The sequence below is a fragment of the Rana temporaria genome, chromosome 1 (assembly GCF_905171775.1).
Source record: "Rana temporaria chromosome 1, aRanTem1.1, whole genome shotgun sequence".
NCBI classification, from domain to species: Eukaryota; Metazoa; Chordata; class Amphibia; order Anura; family Ranidae; genus Rana; species Rana temporaria.
The window spans coordinates 125298-152980 of NC_053489.1; the positions used below are offsets into that span (position 1 = coordinate 125298).

Genomic DNA, 27683 nt, shown 5'->3' on the forward strand with positions numbered 1-27683 from the left:
CAAGAGTGACCATTCAAGCCTCCATGCACATTGGGACCCTTCGGGGTAAGACCGCGCTATATTAAGATACCTCTCAACTCAACTCATGGCATGGGGTCAGTTGGCCTTCCCTAGAAAGACTATCCAGAGAAGACTAAAGGCTGAGAGAAATGGAAGAGAAATTTGGACCAAGATGGGAAGGGAATAGACGTCACAAATGTTTCTAGAGAGGTTGGTGAAGGATGCAACCAATTTAACGGAAGAATCCCTTCTGCTTTGGTCACCTACCTCCAAGAGATCACACATTTACAGGTCTCCCAGTGACCATTGAGAGCTCGTCCAATCACACAGTCTTTACTGGAAATACTTTGTATCCAGAGAAGACTAATGCCTAGTACACATGACCGGAATTTCAGATGGGAAAATATCCGTCGGAAATCCCGGGGGGGAAAACCGAGAACCTGCTCGGTAACTTTTCCCCCGTACACACGAGAGGTTTTCCCATCGGGAAAACTCTGATGAGAGCTTTGGTTGGGAAATCCCGACCATGTGTATGCTCCATCGCAATTTTTCCCATGGGAAAAAGTCCGCCGGGAATTTCCGGCGGGAAAAAAGAAAGCAGTTTTTCCGTCGGAAATCTCGCTCGTGTGTACGAGGCATTAAAGTCAGGATGAGCCGAGAGAAATGGAAGGGAAATAATGGACCAAGATATGAAGGAAATAGACGTCACACACGTATCTGGAGAGGTTGGCGAAGGACACAGCCAATATAATGGGAGAATCCAGTCTGCTGGGGTCACCTACCTTCAAGAGGTCTCATGTCTTTTCTCACAATCCAAGGGGTCCCACACTGACAGGTTTTGTGACAATAGTATAAAACTTATTGTCACAAAACAAAGACCACGTTCCAGTCACCAAGAGTGACCATTCAAGCCTCCATGCACATTGGGACCCTTCGGGGTAAGACCGCGCTACATTAAGATACCTCTCAACTCAACTCTTGGCATGGGGTCACTTGGCCTTCCCTAGAAAGACTATCCAGAGAAGACTAAAGGCTGAGAGAAATGGAAGAGAAATTTTGACCAAGATGGGAAGGGAATAGACGTCACACACGTATCTGGAGAGGTTGGTGAGGGACTCGGCCAATTTTACGGGAGAATCCCATCTGCTGGGGTCACCTACCTCCAAGAGATCCCAGATTTACAGGTCCCCCAGTGGCCACTGAGAGCTCGTCCAGTCCCACAGTCTTTACTGGAAAGATTTTGTATCCAGAGAAGACTAAAAGCCAGGCTGAGCTGAGAGAAATGGACGATAAATAAGGGACCGAGATAGGAAGGAAATAGACGTCACACACGTATCTGGAGAGGTTGGTGAAGGACACGGCCAATATAACGGGAGAATCCAATCTGCTGGGGTCACCTACCTTCAAGAGGTCCCAGAGAAAGTCTTTTCCCACAATCCAAGGGGTCCCACCCTGATAGGTCTCCCAGTCACCATTGTGGGCTCCTCCTCCATGGCATGGGGTCACACAGTCTTCATTGGGAATACATTGTATCCATAGAAGACTAAAGGCTGAGAGAAATGGAAGGGAAATCATTGACCAAATGGGAAGGAAATAGACGTCACACACTTTTCTGGAGAGGTTGGTGAAGGACACAGGCAATACACAGCCATGTGCTGGGGTCACCTACCTTCAAGAGGTCCCAGAGAAAGTCTTTTCCCACAATCCAAGGAGTCCCACCCTGACAGGTCTCCATTTAGTAGAAACATTAGACCGCCTTCTGTACATAGAAAGTGGCCATTGTGGGCTCCTCCGTGGCATGGAGTCACCACGATGAATATGCTCCCAGTATACGACCTTTGGGACTGGTCCACCGGCAACAGAAAGTCAAAGTAAAGCACTGAGTCAATGGACAAGAATATAACTGTGAACAAGATATGGCCGGGGCAGATTAACATGCTATGAACATGTAAGCAGGGGTTAGTACCCTTTTTTTTAGTAAGGTCCCTCCCCTTGGTGGGTATAATGGGTGGAGCTAATCTTCCATACATAATCTAGGACCGGAAGAGGGTGATTGGGGAAAGGCTACCCCTTATATAAAAATATGTAAGCCTGTTGCCTGAGGAAGTGGACCCTCTGGGGTTGGTCCTATTGGAGAACCCACCTATGGGGGACGTGTAGTGAAGGTATTGGAAGAGTTGGGTGACCATCCTATGGTAATGTTGGTTGTACACTGTGGGGAATTACTGATGCTGGACCTGAAGTATTGGAGGTGAAGGTCTTGGTTGGAGGAACAATTGTGGATGTTCCTTCATTTCCAAAGGTGGTCCTCGGGCCAGGAGAATGCGGAGGATCCAAGATGGTGGAGGCCGCGCCACGACATGATAATGGCAGCCGCTGATCAAGTTATTGATGACATGGGGGGGGGTGACGAAGGGGCGCTCACACCACCCCCCCCCCCAGTGTGCGAATCTGGTGAGGCATCTTCATTATCTCCACGTACGCCGTGTACCGCCATCTACAGGAACCCGACAACCTTCCCCCGCAACCAACGTACAAACAATGGTGGACCAAATATCCATTTCTTCTAAAAAAGCTTTATTGATCCAAGTGGCGAGGACAAAATATAATAACTCCGCCCCCCAAAGGTGTAATAAAATAATTATTCCGCGCCCCTCCCTACGGAACGTTGTCTGCGGAGAGCGCAAAATAATTATGTGTGCGACGGACGGCGCTTTATATATCAGGTGATGAAATCCCAGAGAGAAGAAAAGTTCTATAAATAACACAACAAAACATTTCCAAAAATGTTACAACTCCACCCCCAACGCGTCCAGAATAACGATTCACGACGTCCAAAGACACGAAAACCAAGGAATTCCAACCAACCAACGCCGAACGAACGCTAAACCTCTCCCTGCCACATTCTAACGCCGCGTACAAGCCATCGGACATTTCCACAAGAAAAACGCAGATTTTCTTCATACGGAATCTCGGCTAAAACTCGTGTTGCCTTCACAAGGTCACACGGATGTTGCTCGGAAATTCCGAACATCAAGAACGCGGTGGTGTGACGTTCAACACTACGAGGAGCCGAGAAAAATTAAGTCCAATAATTCCGAGCATGCGTAGAATTTTTTATGCGTCGGAATTGGATGCACACGATTGTCGGAAAAATTGAGAAGCAGCTCTCAAACATTTGTTGTCGGAAATTGCGATCGTGTGTCCGGGGGGCATTAGCCTGTCACCTCAGGACCTCAACGCCGGCAAGACTGTGAACCTCAGTGGCTAGCCCATGACCTCAATGACTTACCAGTAGCCTTGAAGACCAGACCATCACCTCAGGAGTAACACTGTGACCTATGGGGCAAGACTTTGAGGTCAGGGGTCAGAACGTGACCTTGTTGGCCAGTTCATGACCCCAGTGCAAGACTGTGACCTCAGTGGATAGTCCATGACCTTAGTAGCCTGTCTGTGACATTCCTGGTCTTATCATGACCTCCGTGACCTACCAGTAGCCTTAAAGATAAAATCGTTACCTCAGGAGCAAGACTGTGACCTATGTGGCAAGACTTTTATCTCAGTGGTCAGACTGTAACCTTATTGGCTAGCCCACCATGACCTTAGTAACCTAAGTGGTAATATTGTGACCTCGGTGGCCAGACCATGATCTTTGTGGGCAGACCAGACCTCAGTGGCCAGTTTGTGACCTCAGTGGTTTAACTTTGACCTTACTAGTTACACCATGAATTCAGTGACTTACCAGTAGCCTTGAAGACCAGACCATCACCTCAGGAGGAAGACTAGGACCTATGTGGCAAGACCTTGATGTTAGGGGTCAGACCATCACCCCATTGGCTAGTTCATGACCCCAGTGCAAGACTATGACCTAAGTGGTAAGATTGTGGCCTCAGTGGTCAGACAATGATCTCAAAGGCCAGTTTGTGGCCTCAGTGGTCAGACAATGATATCAAAGACCAGTTTGTGGCCTCAGTGGCAAGACTGTGAACCTCAGTGGATAGTCCGTGACCTTAGTGGCCCGTCTGTGACTTTACTGGTCACATCATGAGTCTTGGGTGACCACGTGTCCCGGATTGCCCGGGACAGTCCCGTATTTTGCAGGTCTGTCCCGGGCACAATCACTCCAGGACAATACAGTGTCCCGGAATAAAACTGACACGGCCACCCCCCCGGATGCCCCCAAAAAAGGCCGCCACATCACCGCTTTACTCACTGACAGTACTTGTCCTGGCCGGGAATGCCTGGAGGAGCACAATCTGCTTGTGATTTGAGAAATCATAAATCCCGCCTCTTGTGTTCAATCACTGTGCTGTGATTCGTTGGAGCACAAGTTGATTTTTGAGAAGGGGGGTGTCTCTGATTGGTAGTTTGGAAATGTGGTCACCCTATTCATGACTAACTTGCCTTGAATACCAGACCATTTCCTCAGGAACAAGACCATGACCGGTATGGAAAGACTTCGACCTCAGTGGTCAGCCCAACCCTCTTTTGGCTAGTCCATGACCTTATTGGCCAGTTCATGACCCCAGTGCAAGACTGTGACCTAAGTGGTAAGATTTTGACCTCAGTTGTCAGACCATGACCTCAGAGGCCAGTTTTTGGCCTCAGTGGATAGTCCATGAACTTAATAGCCTATCTGTGACTTTACTGGCCTTCTCGTAACCTCAGAGACTTACCAGTAGCCTTCAAGACAAAATCATCACCTCAGGAGCAAGACTGAGACCTATGTGGTAATATTGTGACCTCAGTGATTAGACATCACCTTATTGGCTAGCCAATGACCTCAGTAGTCAGACCGTGACCTCTTTTGGCTTGTCCATGACCTCAGTGGCAAGATTGTGACCTCAGTAGTCAGACCGTGACTGGTTTATGACCTCGGTGGAAAGACTGTGAACCTCAATGGCTAGTCCATGACCTGAATGGCCAGTACGGGACCTTAGTGGCCAGACTGTGACCTTACTGGTCACACCATGACCTCAGTGACTTACCAGTAGCCTTCAAGATCAGACCATCACCTCAGTGGCCATAAAATGACCTCAGTGGCCATGTTGTGATCTTAGTGGTGGCCAGTACGGGACCTGAATGGCCAGACTGTGACCTTACTGGTCACACCATGACCCTATCAGTGACTTACCAGTAGCCTTAAAGATCAGACCATCACCTTGGTGGTCAGAAAATGAACTCAGTGGCCATTCCTTGACCTGATTGGCCGGACTGTGACTTTGGTGGTCTTGTGGTAACCCGTCCGTTATGTTAGGACTCCAACTTCACAGAGACAAAATAAATATCCCCCCCGACCCCACAAAGGGAATGTTTTTGGTAATCATATTTGTTAATTGAATTACTGACATCATCATTCTCCACACCCAGCCAATCAGGTGAGGAGAGGAACCTCGGATAGAACAAACTTTCAAAAATAGCAATTGTCTGTGAATTCCAATGACCTGAGGCATGGGGCATGGGGGATGATGCATGAGGCATTGGGGATGAGGCATGGGGCATAAGGCATGGGGTATAAGGCATGAGGCATAAGGCATAAGGCATGGGACATGAGGCATGAGGCATGAGGCATTAGGCATGGGGCATTAGGCATGAGGCATGGGGCATGAGGGATGAGGCATGGGGGATGAGGCATGAAGGATGAGGCATGGGGCATGAGGCATGGGGGATGAGGCATGAAGGATGAGGCATGGGGCATGAGGCATGAGACATGGGGCATGAGGCATTGGGCATGAGGCATGGGACATGGGGTGGCTCCTCAGATAAAGGACGAGCCACATATTGTGCAGTCTGTCTACTCCAGATGTTTCTGTGATTTCAGCATCTAATTAGTTGGGGGGGGGGGGGGCTTGTCTCTCATTGTCTCATTACCCCCCCCCCTCCCCTCACATCAGAGGCCAGCCTGGGATATACCGCGCTTCTGCATAAGTGGGTGATAAATGAGACCTCATCCCAGAGAGGAGGGGGAGGGGGGCTCGCCGGGTGATCACAGGCAGAAATGAAGGGGTGATAGAAGGGTGAGGGGGGGGGGGGGGTTCTGGGATCAGTGTGGGGAACATCTGACATTACTTATGGGTGGAGTAGTGTAGAAGCAGTGTGGGGTTTGGACCCCTGGAGTGGGGGGGGGGGGGTTTGGACCAGTGTAGGGGCCCTATATAGTTAATTATAGTTGGAGCAGTGAAGGGGCTGGACCCCTGTAGTGAAGAAGAGTGGTGAGACCAGTGTAGGGGTCTTCTGACATTAGTTATGGGTGGAGTAGAGTTAGAGCAGTGTAGGGGATGGACCCCTGTAGTGAAGAAGAGTGGTGAGACCAGTGTAGGGGTCTTCTGAAATGAGTTATTGGTGGAGTAGTGTTGGAGCAGTGTAGGGGGCTGGACTTCTGTGTATAGGAGGGGTGGTGGGACTAGTGTAGGGGTCTTCTGAAATGAGTTATTGGTGGAGTAGAGCTGGAGCAGTGTAGGGGATGGACCCTCTGTGTATAGGAGGGGTGGTGGGACCAGTGTAGGGGTCTTCTGACATTAGTTATGGGTGGAGAAGAGCTGGAGCAGTGTAGGGGCTGGGCTTCTGTGTATAGGAGGGGTAGTAGAACCAGTGTAGGGGTCTTCTGACATTAGTTATGGGTGGAGTAGAGCATTATATAGGGTGAAAATGATATCTCTGTAGTCGGGAGGGATAGTGGGGTCAGTGTAGGGGTCCCCTCACAATAGGAATGGGTGGAGAAGAGTTGGGACGGTGTAGGGGGGTGAAGGGCGTCCGTTGTGGTGAGAGGGAGGGTGGGGGGTTTCTGAGAACATAAGTAGTGCATTGTGTGTGTTGTGATGCATGAAGGGGGCAGGAGAGGAAACCCTTAGAGTGGGTGGGATATGAGAGGGACCCCTGGAGTGGGCGAGATATGTGAAGGACCCCTGGAGTTGGTGAGATAAGCCAGGGACCCCTGGAGTGGGAGGGATATGTGAGGGACCCCTGGAGTGGGTGAGATAAGCCAGGGACCCCTGGAGTGGGGGGGATATGTGAAGGACCCCTGGAGTTGGTGAGATAAGCCAGGGACCCCTGGAGTGGGTGAGATAAGTGAGGGACCCCTGAAATGGGTGGGATATGTGAAGGACCCCTGGAGTGGGTGAGATAAGTGAGGGACCCCTGGAGTGGGTGAGATATGTGAAGGACCCCTGGAGTGGGTGGGATAAGTGAGGGACCCCTGGAGTGGGTGAGATAAGTGAGGGACCCCTGGAGTGGGTGGGATATGTGAAGGACCCCTGGAGTGGGTGGGATTTGTGAAGGACCCCTGGAGTGGGCGAGATATGAGAGGGACCCCTGAAGTGGGCGAGATATGTGAAGGACCCCTGGAGTTGGTGAGATAAGCCAGGGACCCCTGGAGTGGGTGAGATAAGCCAGGGACCCCTGGAGTGGGGGCGATATGTGAGGGACCCCTGGAGTGGGTGAGATAAGCCAGGGACCCCTGGAGTGGTTGAGATATGTGAAGCACTTCTGGAGTGGGTGAGATAAGCCAGGGACCCCTGGAGTGGGTGAGATAAGTGAGGGACCCCTGGAGTGGGTGGGATATGTGAAGGACCCCTGGAGTGGGTGAGATAAGTGAGGGACCCCTGGAGTGGGTGGGATATGTGAAGGACCCCTGGAGTGGGTGAGATAAGTGAGGGACCCCTGGAGTGGGTGGGATTTGTGAAGGACCCCTGGAGTGGGTGGGATATGTGAAGGACCCCTGGAGTGGGTGGGATTTGTGAAGGACCCCTGGAGTGGGTGGGATTTGTGAAGGACCCCTGGAGTGGGTGGGATATAAAGGGTCACCCCTAGTTGGTGCCATATGAGGGAAAAGCCCATGGAGTCAGTGGTATATTTGGGGGTCCCCCAGAATGTGGGATTTGAGGGGTATCCCTGCAGTGGGTGGCATATGAGGGAGACCTCTAGAGGGGGAAACAATATGAGGGAGCTATCCGGAGAGGGGGTAGTAAGGGGCTCAGGGAATGGGGGGGGGGGTGTTCTGAGGACCCTGAGGTGGCCAGGATTTGAGGAAGGTGGATGGCATAATAGGCGGATCGTTAGAGTAGAAAGAATATGAGGAAAAACCCTGACTTGGGTGAGGTATGAGGGGGTCCCTGGTGTAGGTGAGATATTGGGGGAGCCCCTGGAGTAGGTGAGATATTAGGGGGTCCCTGGAGTAGGTGAGATATTAGGGGAGCCCCTGGTGTAGGTGAGATATTGGGGGAGCCCCTGGAGTAGGTGAGATATTAGGGGGTCCCTGGAGTAGGTGAGATATTGGGGGAGCCCCTGGTGTAGGTGAGATATTAGGGGGCCCCTGGTGTAGGTGAGATATTAGGGGAGCCCCTGGAGTAGGTGAGATATTAGGGGGCCCCTGGAGTAGGTGAGATATTAGGGGGTCCCTGGCATAGGTTAGATATTGGGGGAGCCCCTGGTGTAGGTGAGATATTAGGGGGCCCCTGGTGTAGGTGAGATATTAGGGGAGCCCCTGGTGTAGGTGAGATATTAGGGGAGCCCCTGGAGTAGGTGAGATATTAGGGGGACCCTGGAGTAGGTGAGATATTAGGGGAGCCCCTGGTGTAGGTGAGCTATTAGGGGGCCCCTGGAGTAGGTGAGATATTAGGGGAGCCCCTGGCATAGGTGAGATATTAGGGGAGCCCCTGGTGTAAGTGAGATATTAGGGGAGCCCCTGGTGTAGGTGAGATATTAGGGGAGCCCCTGGTGTAGGTGAGATATTAGGGGAGCCCCTGGAGTAGGTGAGATATTAGGGGGACCCTGGAGTAGGTGAGATATTAGGGGAGCCCCTGGTGTAGGTGAGATATTAGGGGGCCCCTGGTGTAGGTGAGATATTAGGGGGGCCCCTGGCATAGGTGAGATATTAGGGGGTTCCTGGTGTAGGTGAGATATTAGGGGGGCCCTATAGTAGAAGGGATGGGGTGGGGGACCACTGTAGTAGAGAGAATGGGGGGTTGATGTAGTAGGAGGAATAAAAGGATACCTGTAGTAGGAGGGATGGGTAGATCCACCCCTGTAGAAGGATGGTGGGAGGGTGGACTCCTGTGGTAGGAAAAAAAGTTATGGGGGGTTCCTGTAGTAGGTGGACCCCTGTAGTAGGAGGGATGGGGGGAGACACCTATAGAAGGAGGGTGGTGGGACCCCTGTTGTAGGAAAAAAAGTTAGGGGCTCCTTGTAGTAGGAGGTATGTGGGGATCCCTCTAGTTGAAGGCAAGAGAGGATCCCGTAGTAGGTGAAATAATGGGACCCCTGTAATAGGAGGGGTGTGGGGACCCCTGTAGTGGTAGAATAGTTAAGGGGGATGCCTGTAGTAAAATAAATTGGGGGACCCCTGTAGTAAGAGGAATAGGGGAACCCTTTAGTAGGGGTAGTGGGGATATCACTGTAGTAGGAGAGGGTTGGATATGTCATAAGTGAGGAGTCTTCCCCTGCCTGGTCTACCCCTCCTCTTCCATCTGCAGTAGGAAGTATATAATGGGGGGATCCCTGTAGTAGTAAGAATAGATGAACCCCAGTAGTAGCAGGAGTAGTGGGAATATCCCTGTAGTAGGAGGGGTAGTGGGGGGACCACTGTAGTGGGAATATCCCTGTAGAAGGAGGGGTAGTGGGGGGACCACTGTAGTGGGAATATCCCTGTAGTAGGAGGGGTAGTGGGGGACCACTGTAGTGGAAATATCCCTGTAGTAGGAGGGGTAGTGGGGGACCACTATAGTGGGAATATCCCTGTAGAAGGAGGGGTAGTGGGGGACCACTGTAGTGGGAATATCCCTGTAGTAGGAGGGGTAGTGGGGGACCACTGTAGTGGGAATATCCCTGTAGAAGGAGGGGTAGTGGGGGACCACTGTAGTGGGAATATCCCTGTAGAAGGAGGGGTAGTGGGGGACCACTGTAGTGGGAATATCCCTGTAGTAGGAGGGGTAGTGGGGGACCACTGTAGTGGGAATATCCCTGTAGTAGGAGGGGTAGTGGGGGACCACTGTAGTGGGAATATCCCTGTAGTAGGAGGGGTAGTGGGGGACCACTGTAGTGGGAATATCCCTGTAGTAGGAGGGGTAGTGGGGGGACCACTGTAGTAGGAGTAGTGGGGGTATCCCTGTAGTAGGAGCAGTGGGGACCCCTGTAGTAGGAGGAATGGGGGGACCACTGTAGTGGGAGTAGTGGGGGTATCCCTGTAGTAGGAGGGGTAGTGGGGGGACCACTGTAGTGGGAATATCCCTGTGGTAGGAGGGGTAGTGGGAATATCCCTGTAGAAGGAGGGGTAGTGGGGGACCACTGTAGTGGGAATATCCCTGTAGAAGGAGGGGTAGTGGGAATATCCCTGTAGAAGGAGGGGTAGTGGGGGGACCACTGTAGTGGGAGCAGTGGGGACCCCTGTAGTAGGAGGAATGGGGGGACCACTGTAGTGGGAGTAGTGGGGGTATCCCTGTAGTAGGAGGGGTAGGATCTGTCATGAGTGATGAGTCTTGTCTCTTCTCCTCCTTGGTTCCCCCCTCCACCTTCTCTCTGATCTGTAGTAGGAGGAATATTATAAGGGGAACCTATAAGTAGGAGCAGCGGGGGACCCTGTAGTAGGAGGAAATGGGGGACCCCAGTAGTAGGATCTTTCATGAGTGAGGAGTCTTCCCCCCTCCTCCTCTCTGATCTGTTGTAGGAGGAATATTATGGGGGGGGCCCTATAGTAGGAGTAGTGGGGGGGGGCTGTAGTAGGAGTAGTGGGGATATCCCTGTAGTAGGAGCAGTGGGGATATCCCTGTAGTAGAAGGAATTGGGGGACTCCTGCAGTAGGAGGAGTAGTGGGGGGGGGGGGCACTGTAGTAGGAGTAGTGGGGGGGACCCTGTAGTGGGGATATCCCTGTAGTAGGAGGAGTGGGGGGGACCCTGTAGTAGGAGTAGTGGGGGGGGGGACCCTGTAGTGGGGATATCCCTGTAGTAGGAGTAGTGGGGGGGGGGGACCCTGTAGTGGGGATATCCCTGTAGTAGGAGTAGTGGGGATATCCCTGTAGTAGGAGTAGTGGGGGGGGACCCTGTAGTAGGAGTAGTGGGGATATCCTTGTAGTAGGAGGAGGAGTAGGATCCAGTGAGGAGTCTTCCCTCTCCTCCTCCTCCTCACTCCTCTCTCCTCTCTCCTCTCACACACACACAGAGGGTGTCGGGCGATGTGAGGAGATGTATTTTGGGGTCTCCCATCCTGGGGGGCAGTTATGAGCTGTGGGGGGGCGATGAAGGAGAGGAGGAGGGGGATGATGGACCCGGCCACCACTAAACCCCTCACCCCATTCAGTATAGAGGATATCCTGAGCCGACCGACATCCAGGAGGACCCCGAACTGCCAGGGGGCCCCCCAACCGGCACATAAGGGGCCCCCCCGACCCGGAGCGCTCCCCCAATCCTCCCCCCTCTGTGCATTGGAGGAACTGGCCAGCAAGACTTTCCAGGGACTGGAGGTGACTGTGCTGCAGGCGGCAGAAGGTGGGTGCGCCCCGAAATATTCTACACCCCCCCCCATAACACCCCGAAATATTCTACACCCCCCCCGAAACACCCCGAAATATTCTACACCCCCCCCCCATAACACTCCGAAATATTCTACACCCCCCCATAACACCCCGAAATATTCTACACACACCCCCATAACACCCCGAAATATTCTACACCCCCCCTATAACACCCCGAAATATTCTACACCCCCCCATAACACCCTGAAATATTCTACACCCCCCCCCCCTATAACACTCCGAAATATTCTACACCCCCCCATAACACCCCGAAATATTCACCCCCCCCCCGAAATATGACTTCTACACCCCTACATATTACTTCTACACCCCTACATAACACCCCGAAATATTCTACACCCCCCCATAACACCCTGAAATATTCTACACCCCCCCCCCCCCTATAACACTCCGAAATATTCTACACCCCCCCATAACACCCCGAAATATTCACCCCCCCCCCCCGAAATATGACTTCTACACCCCTACATATTACTTCTACACCCCTACATAACACCCCGAAATATTCTACACCCCCCCATAACACCCTGAAATATTACTTCTACACCCCCCCCCCATAACACCCCGAAATATTCAGTTAATTAATACAAAACACTTATCATTTTTTTTATAAAACCTGTAATATATAATATTACTCCTACATTTCCCCCAATAACTCCCCCACATTATATATTCTGCACCCCGAAATATGACTTATATAATACTACCATTATAGACGGAAATATAATATATATATACTTATACAACCCCCATAACACCCCAAATTATTACTACCCCCCCCCCCCATCATATTATAGAGAAACCCCATATATTATATTTTATTATAGTATATATACCCCCCCCCCAATTATAATATATTTTATACCCTCAGATAATATGTACATTATGTATGATATACCCGCCACACTATTATTATTATTATTATTATTATTATTATTATTATTATTATATTGTGTGATTGATATAATATAAAGTTGGAGGAGTTCGGTGATCTGATGAGAGAAGAATTGTACAGATCCGATTATCCTCCATCCACTACTACCCCCAGCATTACTACTAATAATACAATAATAATATAATAATCAGACTGTGTACACGGACACGGCCTGTGTCAGAGATATTCTATAATAATAATAATAATAATAATACCGATCATCTTCTCCACACACAATATATAATATTATTTACTAATGAAATACTTCCCTCTATAATATACAGACTACTACCCCCATCATCATCACTAATAATAATAATAATAATACTAATAATACTAATAATAAAGAACAATGACAAATTATCGGTGATATCAGACCTGTAATAATTATCACCCCCCCCCCCCCCCATCATCATTATCGGTGGTGATAATGGAATATATTACTACTAATAACAATAATAATATAATAATCAGACTGTGTACATGGACAGCGAATTATTATTATTAATGTCGGTAGTGATAATGGAATATATTACTTCTAAATATAATAATAATAATCAGGCTGTGCACATGGACATGTCAGATAATTACCGCTATTATTATTATTATTATTATTATTATTATTATTATTATTATTATTATCATTAATGTCGGTGGTGATAATGGAATATATTACTTCTAAATATAATAAGATTAATAATAATCAGACTGTGTACACGGACACGGCCTATGTTAGAGATATTCTATAATAATAATAATACCGATCTTCTCCACACACAATATATAATATTATTATTTACTAATCATATACTTCCCTCTATAATATACAGATACCAGAATTCTACTGATAACAATAATAACAATTTATCGGTGATATCCGACCTGTAATAATTATCACCCCCCCCCCCATTATCATTATTAATAGTATAATTCTAGTGTATAATATAAAGGGGGAATATATCATATATTTCATTAGTAAATAATAATATTATATATTGTGTGTGGAGAAGATCTGTATTATTATTATTATTATTATAAAATATCTGTGACATAAGCCGTGTCCGTGTACACAGTCTGATTATTTTTAATCTTATTATTATATTTAGAAGTAATTCATAGTAATAATAATAATAATAATAATAATAAAAGCGGTAATTATCTGACATAGGCTGTGTCCATGTACACAACCTGATTATTATGATTATTATTATTATATTGTTATTAGAAGTAATATATTCCATTATCACCACCGACATTAATAATAATAGTAATAATAATAATAATGATAATAATAATAAAAATAATAATAATAATAATAATAAAAGCGGTAATTATCTGACATGTACAGTGTACACAGACTTATTATTAGTAGTAATATATAACACCATCATTACTGACAAGAACAACAATAATAATAATAATAATAATAATAATAATGGGGGGGGGGGTGATGATGATAATTAGCACTGATCTGATATCACCGACTATTGTCTCTTCATTATAATCCTAGTAATAATGATGATAGTAGTATTATATACGGAGGAGGAGATCGGTATTATTATATAGAATATCTCTGGCCGAGTACACAGTGTGATTATAGATGCGGGGAGTAGTGGTATTATATCATTATTATATCATTATTATATTATTATTATATTATTATTATATTGTGACGGTGAAATGTGTAATTATCGGTGTTGATGTCTTTGTCTGATTATTATTATAGAAGGTAGTAGTGATGATGATGGGGGTAGTAGTATTATATTATATTATATTATATTATTGGTGTACAAATAATAATGCGGAATTACCGGACTCCATGGACACAGTCTGATGATGGTGGTAGTAGTGATGATATTAGTAAGGATGATGAAGGTAGTAGTATATATAAATAATATTCATGAATTCTATAATTACCGGGGTCCATGGACACAGTCTGATGACGATGGTGAGGAGTAGTGAGGATGGTGATGGGGGTAGTAGTAGTGATGATATCAGTGAGGATGATGGGAGTAGTAGTAGTATGGACACAGTCTGATGACGATGGTGAGTATTGTAGTGAGTAGTAGTATGGATACAGTCTGATGGGGGTAGTAGTAGTGATGATATTAGTGAGGATGATGATGATGGTAGTAGTATGGACACAGTCTGATGACGATGGTGAGGAGTAGTGAGGATGATGATGGGGGTAGTAGTAGTGATGATATTAGTGAGGATGATGGGGGTAGTAGTATGGACACAGTCTGGTGACGATGGTGAGGAGTAGTGAGGATGATGGGGGTGGTAGTAGTGATGATATTAGTGAGGATGATGATGGTGGTAGTAGTATGGACACAGTCTGATGGTGAGGAGTAGTGAGGATGATGGAGGTAGTAGTAAGGACACAGTCTGATGGGGGTAGTAGTAGTAGTATGGACACAGTCTGATGACGATGAAGACAGTTATCGGGCGATCTGTGAAATCGCTGTGTGTATTCCGATGGTATTTCTCCTCCGATAATAATCGGTGTGGTGTGTGGATGGGAAGCTCGGCTCCTCCGCAGAACGATCTCTGATGTCCTTCCACCGACCCGACCACATCGGGGGATAATGTGTGAAATGTAAATCCCAGAAGATCTGTCCAATTATCGGGCGATCTGTATAACATCCGATCACCACACACCGGCCGATTCCGTGTATATGGGGGGGGGGGGTGTCGGTCTGGAGATGAGATTGGAGGGAGGGAGGAGCTCAGGTATGGGGGGGGAGGGAGGAGCTCAGGTAAGGGGGAGGGAGGAGCTCAGGTATGGAGGAGGGAGGAGCTCAGGTATTGAGGGGAGGGAGGAGCTCAGGTATGGAGGAGGGAGGAGCTCAGGTATTGGGGGGAGGAAGGAGCTCAGGTATGGGGAGGGAGAACCTCTGGGGGATCTAGGGTGCAGAAGGACCTGGGGGTCCTAGTAGATGAGAGGCTCAGCAATGGGGGAGGGAGGAGCTCAGTTATGGGGGAGGGAGGAGCTCAGTTATGGGGGAGGGAGGAGCTCAGGTACAGGGGGGGAGAACCTGTGGGGGGGATCTAGGGTGGAGAAAGACCTGGGGGTCCCAGTAGATGATTGGCTCAGGTATGGGGGGGAACCTCTGGGGGCCTAGTAGATGATTGGCTCAATTAAGGGGGAGGGAGGAGCTCAGGTATGGGGGAGGGAAGAGCTCAGGTATGGGGGGGAACCTCTGGTGTCCTAGTAGATGATTGGCTCAGGTAAGGGGGAGGGAGGAGCTCAGGTATGGGGGAGGGAGGAGCTCAGGTATGGGGGGGGGGAGAACCTGTGGGGGGATCTAGGGTGGAGAAGGACCTGGGGGTCCCAGTAGATGATTGGCTCAGGTATGGGGGGGAACCTCTGGGGGTCCTAGTAGATGATTGGCTCAGGTATGGGGGAGGGAGGAGCTCAGGTATGGGGGGGAACCTCTGGGGTCCTAGTAGATGATTGGCTCAGGTAAGGGGGAGGGAGGAGCTCAGGTATGGGGGAGGGAGGAGCTCAGGTACAGGGGGGGAGAACCTGTGGGGGGATCTAGGGTGGAGAAGGACCTGGGGGTCCCAGTAGATGATTGGCTCAGGTATGGGGGGGAACCTCTGGGGGTCCTAGTAGATGATAGGCTCAGGTATGGGGGAGGGAGGAGCTCAGGTATGGGGGGAACCTCTGTGGGTCCTAGTAGATGATAGGCTCAGGTAAGGGGGAGGGAGGAGCTCAGGTATGGGGGAGGGAGGAGCTCAGGTATGGGGGGAGGGAGGAGCTCAGGTATGGGGGGTGGGGCCTCTGGGGGTCCTAGTAGATGAGAGGCTCAGGTATGGGGGAGGGAGGAGCTCAGGTATGGGGGAGGGAGGAGCTCAGGTATGGGGGAGGGAGGAGCTCAGGTATGGGGGAGGGAGGAGCTCAGGTATGGGGGGTGGGGCCTCTGGGGGTCTTAGTAGATGAGGAGCTCAGGTATGGGGGAGGGAGGAGCTCAGGTATGGGGGAGGGAGGAGCTCAGGTATGGGGGGGGGGGACCTCTGGGGTCCTAGTAGATGAGAGGCTCAGGTAAGGGGGAGGGAGGAGCTCAGGTATGGGGGAGGGAGGAGCTCAGGTATGGGGGGGGACCTCTGGGGGTCCTAGTAGATGATTGGCTCAGCAATGTGGGAGGGAGGAGCTCAGGTATGGGGGGGGACCTCTGGGGGTCCTAGTAGATGATTGGCTCAGCAATGTGGGAGGGAGGAGCTCAGGTATGGGGGGGGACCTCTGGGGGTCCTAGTAGATGAGAGGCTCAGGTATGGGGGAGGGAGGAGCTCAGGTATGGGGGAGGGAGGAGCTCAGGTATGGGGGGGAAACCTCTGGGGGTCCTAGTAGATGAGAGGCTCAGCAATGGGGGGAGGGAGGAGCTCAGGTATGGGGGAGGGAGGAGCTCAGGTATGGGGGGGGAGAACCTCTGGGGGTCCTAGTAGATGAGAGGCTCAGCAATGGGGGAGGGAGGAGCTCAGGTATGGGGGAGGGAGGAGCTCAGGTATGGGGGGGAGAACCTCTGGGGGTCCTAGTAGATGAGAGGCTCAGCAATGGGGGAGGGAGGAGCTCAGGTATGGGGGGGGAGAACCTGTGGGGGGGATCTAGGGTGGAGAAAGACCTGGGGGTCCCAGTAGATGATTGGCTCAGGTATGGGGGGGAACCTCTGGGGGCCTAGTAGATGATTGGCTCAATTAAGGGGGAGGGAGGAGCTCAGGTATGGGGGAGGGAAGAGCTCAGGTATGGGGGGGAACCTCTGGTGTCCTAGTAGATGATTGGCTCAGGTAAGGGGGAGGGAGGAGCTCAGGTATGGGGGAGGGAGGAGCTCAGGTATGGGGGGGGGGAGAAGCTGGGGGGGGATCTAGGGTGGAGAAGGACCTGGGGGTCCCAGTAGATGATTGGCTCAGGTATGGGGGGGAACCTCTGGGGGTCCTAGTAGATGATTGGCTCAGGTATGGGGGAGGGAGGAGCTCAGGTATGGGGGGGAACCTCTGGGGTCCTAGTAGATGAGAGGCTCAGGTAAGGGGGAGGGAGGAGCTCAGGTATGGGGGAGGGAGGAGCTCAGGTATGGGGGGGGGGACCTCTGGGGGTCCTAGTAGATGAGAGGCTCAGGTATGGGGGAGGGAGGAGCTCAGGTATGGGGGAGGGAGGAGCTCAGGTATGGGGGGGGACCTCTGGGGGTCCTAGTAGATGATTGGCTCAGCAATGTGGGAGGGAGGAGCTCAGGTATGGGGGGGGACCTCTGGGGGTCCTAGTAGATGATTGGCTCAGCAATGTGGGAGGGAGGAGCTCAGGTATGGGGGGGGACCTCTGGGGGTCCTAGTAGATGAGAGGCTCAGCAATGCAGGGAGGGAGGAGCTCAGGTATGGGGGAGGGAGGAGCTCAGGTATGGGGGGGAAACCTCTGGGGGTCCTAGTAGATGAGAGGCTCAGCAATGGGGGGAGGGAGGAGCTCAGGTATGGGGGAGGGAGGAGCTCAGGTATGGGGGGGAGAACCTCTGGGGGTCCTAGTAGATGAGAGGCTCAGCAATGGGGGAGGGAGGAGCTCAGGTATGGGGGAGGGAGGAGCTCAGGTATGGGGGGGAGAACCTCTGGGGGTCCTAGTAGATGAGAGGCTCAGCAATGGGGGAGGGAGGAGCTCAGGTATGGGGGGGGAGAACCTGTGGGGGGGATCTAGGGTGGAGAAAGACCTGGGGGTCCCAGTAGATGATTGGCTCAGGTATGGGGGGGAACCTCTGGGGGCCTAGTAGATGATTGGCTCAATTAAGGGGGAGGGAGGAGCTCAGGTATGGGGGAGGGAAGAGCTCAGGTATGGGGGGGAACCTCTGGTGTCCTAGTAGATGATTGGCTCAGGTAAGGGGGAGGGAGGAGCTCAGGTATGGGGGAGGGAGGAGCTCAGGTATGGGGGGGGGGAGAACCTGTGGGGGGATCTAGGGTGGAGAAGGACCTGGGGGTCCCAGTAGATGATTGGCTCAGGTATGGGGGGGAACCTCTGGGGGTCCTAGTAGATGATTGGCTCAGGTATGGGGGAGGGAGGAGCTCAGGTATGGGGGGGAACCTCTGGGGTCCTAGTAGATGATTGGCTCAGGTAAGGGGGAGGGAGGAGCTCAGGTATGGGGGAGGGAGGAGCTCAGGTACAGGGGGGGAGAACCTGTGGGGGGATCTAGGGTGGAGAAGGACCTGGGGGTCCCAGTAGATGATTGGCTCAGGTATGGGGGGGAACCTCTGGGGGTCCTAGTAGATGATAGGCTCAGGTATGGGGGAGGGAGGAGCTCAGGTATGGGGGGGAACCTCTGTGGGTCCTAGTAGATGATAGGCTCAGGTAAGGGGGAGGGAGGAGCTCAGGTATGGGGGAGGGAGGAGCTCAGGTATGGGGGGAGGGAGGAGCTCAGGTATGGGGGGGAACCTCTGGGGTCCTAGTAGATGAGAGGCTCAGGTATGGGGGAGGGAGGAGCTCAGGTAAGGGGGAGGGAGGAGCTCAGGTATGGGGGAGGGAGGAGCTCAGGTATGGGGGAGGGAGGAGCTCAGGTATGGGGGGGAACCTCTGGGGTCCTAGTAGATGAGAGGCTCAGGTAAGGGGGAGGGAGGAGCTCAGGTATGGGGGAGGGAGGAGCTCAGGTATGGGGGGGGGACCTCTGGGGTCCTAGTAGATGAGAGGCTCAGGTAAGGGGGAGGGAGGAGCTCAGGTATGGGGGAGGGAGGAGCTCAGGTATGGGGGGGGGACCTCTGGGGGTCCTAGTAGATGATTGGCTCAGCAATGTGGGAGGGAGGAGCTCAGGTATGGGGGGGGACCTCTGGGGGTCCTAGTAGATGAGAGGCTCAGGTATGGGAGGGGGAACCTCTGGGGGTCCTAGTAGATGAGAGGCTCAGCAATGCAGGGAGGGAGGAGCTCAGGTATGGGGGAGGGAGGAGCTCAGGTATGATGGGGAAACCTCTGGGGGTCCTAGTAGATGAGAGGCTCAGCAATGGGGGGAGGGAGGAGCTCAGGTATGGGGGAGGGAGGAGCTCAGGTATGGGGGGGAGAACCTCTGGGGGTCCTAGTAGATGAGAGGCTCAGCAATGGGGGAGGGAGGAGCTCAGGTATGGGGGAGGGAGGAGCTCAGGTATGGGGGGGAGAACCTCTGGGGGTCCTAGTAGATGAGAGGCTCAGCAATGGGGGAGGGAGGAGCTCAGGTATGGGGGGGGAGAACCTGTGGGGGGGATCTAGGGTGGAGAAAGACCTGGGGGTCCCAGTAGATGATTGGCTCAGGTATGGGGGGAAACCTCTGGGGGCCTAGTAGATGATTGGCTCAATTAAGGGGGAGGGAGGAGCTCAGGTATGGGGGAGGGAAGAGCTCAGGTATGGGGGGGAACCTCTGGTGTCCTAGTAGATGATTGGCTCAGGTAAGGGGGAGGGAGGAGCTCAGGTATGGGGGAGGGAGGAGCTCAGGTATGGGGGGGGGAGAACCTGTGGGGGGATCTAGGGTGGAGAAGGACCTGGGGGTCCCAGTAGATGATTGGCTCAGGTATGGGGGGGAACCTCTGGGGGTCCTAGTAGATGATTGGCTCAGGTATGGGGGAGGGAGGAGCTCAGGTATGGGGGGGAACCTCTGGGGTCCTAGTAGATGATTGGCTCAGGTAAGGGGGAGGGAGGAGCTCAGGTATGGGGGAGGGAGGAGCTCAGGTACAGGGGGGGAGAACCTGTGGGGGGATCTAGGGTGGAGAAGGACCTGGGGGTCCCAGTAGATGATTGGCTCAGGTATGGGGGGTGGGGCCTCTGGGGGTCCTAGTAGATGAGGGGCTCAGGTATGGGGGAGGGAGGAGCTCAGGTATGGGGGGTGGGGCCTCTGGGGGTCCTAGTAGATGAAAGGCTCAGGTATGGGGGAGGGAGGAGCTCAGGTATGGGGGAGGGAGGAGCTCAGGTATGGGGGGAGGGAGGAGCTCAGGTATGGGGGGGAACCTCTGGGGTCCTAGTAGATGAGAGGCTCAGGTAAGGGGGAGGGAGGAGCTCAGGTAAGGGGGAGGGAGGAGCTCAGGTATGGGGGAGGGAGGAGCTCAGGTATGGGGGAGGGAGGAGCTCAGGTATGGGGGGGAACCTCTGGGGTCCTAGTAGATGAGAGGCTCAGGTAAGGGGGAGGGAGGAGCTCAGGTATGGGGGAGGGAGGAGCTCAGGTATGGGGGGGGGACCTCTGGGGTCCTAGTAGATGAGAGGCTCAGGTAAGGGGGAGGGAGGAGCTCAGGTATGGGGGAGGGAGGAGCTCAGGTATGGGGGGGGGACCTTTGGGGGTCCTAGTAGATGATTGGCTCAGCAATGTGGGAGGGAGGAGCTCAGGTATGGGGGGGGACCTCTGGGGGTCCTAGTAGATGAGAGGCTCAGGTATGGGGGGGGGAACCTCTGGGGGTCCTAGTAGATGAGAGGCTCAGCAATGCAGGGAGGGAGGAGCTCAGGTATGGGGGAGGGAGGAGCTCAGGTATGGGGGGGAAACCTCTGGGGGTCCTAGTAGATGAGAGGCTCAGCAATGGGGGGAGGGAGGAGCTCAGGTATGGGGGAGGGAGGAGCTCAGGTATGGGGGGGGGAACCTCTGGGGGTCCTAGTAGATGAGAGGCTCAGGTATGGGGGGGGGAGGAGCTCAGGTATGGGGGAGGGAGGAGCTCAGGTATGGGGGGGAGAACCTCTGGGGGTCCTAGTAGATGAGAGGCTCAGCAATGGGGGACGGAGGAGCTCAGCCATGGGGGAGGGAGGAGCTCAGGTATGGGGGAGGGAGGAGCTCAGGTATGGGGGGAGAACCTCTGGGGGTCCTAGTAGATGAGAGGCTCAGCAATGGGGGAGGGAGGAGCTCAGGTATGGGGGAGGGAGGAGCTCAGGTATGGGGGAGGGAGGAGCTCAGGTATGGGGGAGGGAGGAGCTCAGGTATGGGGGAGGGAGGAGCTCAGGTATGGGGGAGGGAGGAGCTCAGGTATGGGGGAGGGAGGAGCTCAGGTATGGGGGGGGGAGGAGCTCAGGTATGGGGGTGGGAGGAGCTCAGGTATGGGGGGGGGACCTCTGGGGGGGATCTAGGATGGAGAAGGACCTGGGGGTCCTAGTAGATGAGAGGCTCAGCAATGGGGGGGGGGAGGAGCTCAGGTATGGGGGAGGGAGGAGCTCAGGTATGGGGGGGGGAACCTCTGGGGGTCCTAGTAGATGAGAGGCTCAGGTATGGGGGAGGGAGGAGCTCAGGTATGGGGGAGGGAGGAGCTCAGGTATGGGGGGGAGAACCTCTGGGGGTCCTAGTAGATGAGAGGCTCAGCAATGGGGGACGGAGGAGCTCAGCCATGGGGGAGGGAGGAGCTCAGGTATGGGGGAGGGAGGAGCTCAGGTATGGGGGGAGAACCTCTGGGGGTCCTAGTAGATGAGAGGCTCAGCAATGGGGGACGGAGGAGCTCAGCCATGGGGGAGGGAGGAGCTCAGGTATGGGGGAGGGAGGAGCTCAGGTATGGGGGAGGGAGGAGCTCAGGTATGGGGGAGGGAGGAGCTCAGGTATGGGGGTGGGAGGAGCTCAGGTATGGGGGAGGGAGGAGCTCAGGTATGGGGGGGGGAGGAGCTCAGGTATGGGGGGGGGAGGAGCTCAGGTATGGGGGGGGGACCTCTGGGGGGGATCTAGGATGGAGAAGGACCTGGGGGTCCTAGTAGATGAGAGGCTCAGCAATGGGGGGAGGGAGGAGCTCAGGTATGGGGGAGGGAGGAGCTCAGGTATGGGGGGGAGAACCTCTGGGGGTCCTAGTAGATGAGAGGCTCAGCAATGGGGGAGGGAGGAGCTCAGGTATGGGGGAGGGAGGAGCTCAGGTATGGGGGGGAGAACCTCTGGGGGTCCTAGTAGATGAGAGGCTCAGCAATGGGGGACGGAGGAGCTCAGCCATGGGGGAGGGAGGAGCTCAGGTATGGGGGAGGGAGGAGCTCAGGTATGGGGGGAGAACCTCTGGGGGTCCTAGTAGATGAGAGGCTCAGCAATGGGGGACGGAGGAGCTCAGCCATGGGGGAGGGAGGAGCTCAGGTATGGGGGAGGGAGGAGCTCAGGTATGGGGGAGGGAGGAGCTCAGGTATGGGGGAGGGAGGAGCTCAGGTATGGGGGAGGGAGGAGCTCAGGTATGGGGGGGGGAGGAGCTCAGGTATGGGGGAGGGAGGAGCTCAGGTATGGGGGTGGGAGGAGCTCAGGTATGGGGGGGGGACCTCTGGGGGGGATCTAGGATGGAGAAGGACCTGGGGGTCCTAGTAGATGAGAGGCTCAGCAATGGGGGGGGGGAGGAGCTCAGGTATGGGGGAGGGAGGAGCTCAGGTATGGGGGGGAGAACCTCTGGGGGTCCTAGTAGATGAGAGGCTCAGCAATGGGGGAGGGAGGAGCTCAGGTATGGGGGAGGGAGGAGCTCAGGTATGGGGGGGGGAACCTCTGGGGGTCCTAGTAGATGAGAGGCTCAGCAATGGGGGACGGAGGAGCTCAGCCATGGGGGAGGGAGGAGCTCAGGTATGGGGGAGGGAGGAGCTCAGGTATGGGGGGAGAACCTCTGGGGGTCCTAGTAGATGAGAGGCTCAGCAATGGGGGACGGAGGAGCTCAGGTATGGGGGAGGGAGGAGCTCAGGTATGGGGGAGGGAGGAGCTCAGGTATGGGGGAGGGAGGAGCTCAGGTATGGGGGAGGGAGGAGCTCAGGTATGGGGGTGGGAGGAGCTCAGGTATGGGGGAGGGAGGAGCTCAGGTATGGGGGTGGGAGGAGCTCAGGTATGGGGGTGGGAGGAGCTCAGGTATGGGGGGGGGACCTCTGGGGGGGATCTAGGATGGAGAAGGACCTGGGGGTCCTAGTAGATGAGAGGCTCAGCAATGGGGGGAGGGAGGAGCTCAGGTATGGGGGAGGGAGGAGCTCAGGTATGGGGGGGAGAACCTCTGGGGGTCCTAGTAGATGAGAGGCTCAGCAATGGGGGAGGGAGGAGCTCAGGTATGGGGGAGGGAGGAGCTCAGGTATGGGGGGGAGAACCTCTGGGGGTCCTAGTAGATGAGAGGCTCAGCAATGGGGGACGGAGGAGCTCAGCCATGGGGGAGGGAGGAGCTCAGGTATGGGGGAGGGAGGAGCTCAGGTATGGGGGAGGGAGGAGCTCAGGTATGGGGGTGGGAGGAGCTCAGGTATGGGGGAGGGAGGAGCTCAGGTATGGGGGTGGGAGGAGCTCAGGTATGGGGGTGGGAGGAGCTCAGGTATGGGGGGGGACCTCTGGGGGGGATCTAGGATGGAGAAGGACCTGGGGGTCCTAGTAGATGAGAGGCTCAGCAATAACAAAGCAAACAGAATATTGGCAATAAAAAGGGATCAACTCCAGAGATAAAAGGATAATTCTCCCCTCTACAAGACTCTGGTCCGGCCGCACCTGGAGTATGCCGTCCAGTTCTGGGCTCCGGTCCTCAGGAAGGATGTACTGGAAATGGAGAGAGTACAAAGAAGGACAACAAAGCTAATAAAGGGTCTGGAGGAGGAATGGAGGATATTGGTGATGAGGAGAGGCTGTGACATACAATGATATTGTAGAGGAGTGGGAGGAGTTATCCTCGGGGGTGGGTAAGAAATGATCCTCTATAAGTCTCCTGATTGGAGGAAACGTGTCGGTGATACAAAGTTTATTATCTGAATACTTCATCGTCATTATTATTATTATTATCCATCCCAACCATCCATTTACAGATTGTTATGCTTGTGTTTTTTGTTATTATTAGGCTTCATTTCCACTGGCGTTTTTACAGCTCTATTGCTGAAGCCACAGAACGCCCTGGTCCTGCGTTTTTTTTTACAGCTTAAAAAACGCCTGTCCATGTTATTCTATGGCATCATGCCCACGAAGGCGTTTTTGAGCTGTAAAAAAAAACGCAGGACCAGGGCGTTCTGTGTCTTCAGCAATAGAGCTGTAAAAACGCCAGACGTTCAAAAACACTCAAAAACGCTCAAAAACGCGACCGCGGCATTTTTAAAGCTGCAGCTCACAAAAAAAATTTTTTTTTTTTTTTTTTTTACAAAATTAGGCTTCATTTCCACTGGCGTTTTTACAGCTTAAAAACGCCTGTCCATGTTTATTTTGTAAAAAAATTTGTGAGCTTCAGCTTTAAAAATGCCGCGGTCGCGTTTTTGCGCGTTTTTGAGTGTTTTTGAACGTCTGGCGTTTTTACAGCTCTACTCTGGAGCTTCAGAACGCCCTGGTCCTGCGTTTTTTTTACAGCTCAAAAACGTCTATGTGGAAATGAAGCCTTATAATTATAAATATTATTTATGTCATTCTGAGGATGAAGATGAATAGTACTATAGTAGTGATATTATTGTGGTTCTTCTTCTTTTTTTTTATTACTATAATTATTTATATTTAGTAGTATAAATATCCTTGTTGTTATAATTATAAATATTATTGTTATTATTATAAGTAGTAGAAGGAGCAATTATATTATTATAGTTATTGCTATTTTATTATTAGTGATGATGATTAGTTTTTACAATTATTATTATCAGTACTAGTAATATCATTTATTATTTATTATTACAATTTTTAGTAGTAGTTTTCGTTGTTATTATTTTTATAGTATTAATAGTAGCGGTACAAATGATTGGCGTGGTTTTTTTATATCATTATGGTTATTACATATTATACATTGTCATAGTCGCGGTGCTGTTGTTGTTTTATTAAATTTATCTATTATTATTTTTAGTAGTTGTTTTTGTTTACTGGTATTATTATTAGTAGCGTTACAATGATTGGTGTTTTTTATATGATTATTATAATTATATATTATACATTTTCATAGTCGCATTTCTATTGTTGTTGTTGTAATTATTATTATTGGGCCGGATTCAAAGAGATTTGCGCATTATTTACGGAGGCGCAAAATTTGATCCTCTGCCCTTGATTCACGGAGCAGAAGTTCCGTGAATTGCGCTGGCGCGCCGGCAAAATGCCCGGCGCTAGAGCACGCAATTTAAATGATCCCGTAGGGGGCGGGAATCATTTAAATTAGGCGCGTTCCCACGCCAAGCGTAGAGCGCATGCTCCGTCGGGAAACTTTCCCGACGTGCATTGCGGCAAATGACGTCGCAAGGACGTCATTTGCTTCAAAGTGAACGTGAATGGCGTCCAGCGCCATTCACGAATCACTTACTCAAACGACGTAAAGTTAAAATTTCGCAACGCGGGAACGAGGGGTATACGTAACATGGGCTGCCCCTGCTATTAGAAGGGGCAGCCTTGCGCAAAAACCGCCGTACGTAATTTGCGTACGCAGTAACGCTCGCGTAACGTTGTGAATCGGTGTTAGTATGCAATTTGCATACTATACACTGAGCACAACGGGAACGCCACCTAGCGGCCATCGCAAGAATGCAGCCTAAGATATGCGTGGCATAAGAGCCTTATGCCACGCAGATTTTAGGCTGCAGTCGGCGTAACGAGGTTCCTGAATCAGGAGCATTTGTTACGCCGGCGCAAGTAAGAAATTGCGCTGCGTAACTATGGTTACGCAGGCGCAATTGCTTACTGAATCTGGGCCATTATTACCAGTAGTGATAATATTAGTGGGGTAGATTCAGGTAGCAATTGCGTCTGTGTATCCAAAGATACGCAGCGCAATTGCTAAGTAGCGCCGGCGTATCGACTTTTCTGTATTCAGAAAGCTCGATACGCCGACATTAGCCTAAGATACCACTGGTATAAGGCTCTTATGCCGTCGTATCGTAGGCTGCATTCTTACGCAGGCCGCTAGGTGGCGTTCCCGTCGTGGTCAGCGTAGAGTATGCAAATTACATACTAACACCGATTCACAACCGTTACGCGCGCCCGGCGTTTCGAGTTTTACGTCATTTGCGTACGGCGCTTCCGTCGTAAGGCTGCCCCTGCTATTAGGAGGGGCAGCCAATGCTACGTATACCCGTCGTTCCCGCGTCGCGTTTTCGAAAAATTACGTTGTTTGCGTAAGTGGATCGTGAATGGCGCTGGACGCCATTTACGTTCACGTCGAAGCAAATGACGTCCTTGCGACGTCATTTGCCGCAATGCACGTCGGGGAAGTTTCCCGACGGAGCATGCGTTGTATGCTCGGCGCTGGAGCGCGCCTAATTTAAATGATCCACGCCCCCTACGGGATCATTTAAATTACGCGCGGTTACGCCGGCCAATTTTACGGAACGCCCCCGCAAATTACGGAGCTACTGCTTTGTGAATGAAGCGTAGAGCAAGTAATTTACGGAGGCGTAGCGGCAAAACGGTGCTCTGCGCCTCCGTAAGAAATGGGCAAATGTACCTGAATCCGGGCCATTATTACCAGTAGTGATAATATTATTGTTTTTATTATTGTTGTGCTCGTTGTTTGTATTATTAGTGGTATTTCTATACAATCTCCTCACCAACCATTCTCTATATCTCTCTATCTAGATTTATTTTCCGCACAATCCCCTCCCCCCCCCCATGTCCGCCGCGGGGTGGGGGGAGGGGGGACTTATTGAGTATCGGGGGTCTGAACCTTCTCGGTGCTGCTGCCGAGCTTTTGTATTTTTCTTGTTATTTGTTTTGTGTCTTATTTCATTATTTGTTTTATAGATGATTCCCCCTGACGAAGCCGACTATGTGCGGCGAAACCCGTAGAGAAAACCCCCTTCATCAGGGGGACACCCCTCTATAGACAGGGCCTGGAAAAAGTCTTCATACCCCTCTATAGACAGGGCCTGGAAAAAGTATTCATACCCCTCTATACACAGAGACAGGAAAAAGTATTCATACCCCTCTATACACAGAGACAGGAAAAAGTATTCATACCCCTCTATATACAGAGCCTGGAAAAAGTATTCACACCCCTCTATAGACAGAGACAGGAAAAAGTATTCATACCCCTCTATACACAGAGACAGGAAAAAGTATTCATACCCCTCTATACACAGAGACAGGAAAAAGTATTCATACCCCTCTATATACAGAGCCTGGAAAAAGTATTCATACCCCTCTATACACAGAGACAGGAAAAAGTATTCATACCCCTCTATATACAGAGCCTGGAAAAAGTATTCACACCCCTCTATAGACAGAGACAGGAAAAAGTATTCATACCCCTCTATACACAGAGACAGGAAAAAGTATTCATACCCCTCTATACACAGAGACAGGAAAAAGTATTCATACCCCTCTATATACAGAGCCTGGAAAAAGTATTCATACCCCTCTATACACAGAGACAGGAAAAAGTATTCATACCCC

General features: G+C 51.7%; 2 protein-coding genes across 2 annotated transcripts in view; one reads left to right on the top strand and one right to left on the bottom strand.

Annotated features, from left to right (window-relative positions):
* The window catches only part of LOC120924763 (talin-1-like), a 72729-nt gene extending 68288 nt beyond the window's left edge, over positions 1 to 4441 (bottom strand). The window contains exons 1-3 of the mRNA XM_040335786.1: positions 4405 to 4441; positions 1670 to 1903; positions 1402 to 1550 (exon numbers count right to left, since the gene is read on the bottom strand). Coding sequence (XP_040191720.1) covers positions 1402 to 1550; positions 1670 to 1903; positions 4405 to 4441 — 420 coding nt within the window. The remainder of the gene's footprint in view (positions 1 to 1401; positions 1551 to 1669; positions 1904 to 4404) is intronic.
* A 6722-nt stretch (positions 4442 to 11163) lies between these two features.
* Positions 11164 to 27683, top strand: part of LOC120917089 (transcription factor LBX2-like) — a 42020-nt gene continuing 25500 nt past the window's right edge. The window contains exon 1 of the mRNA XM_040328148.1: positions 11164 to 11478. Coding sequence (XP_040184082.1) covers positions 11211 to 11478 — 268 coding nt within the window. The 5' untranslated portion in view covers positions 11164 to 11210. The remainder of the gene's footprint in view (positions 11479 to 27683) is intronic.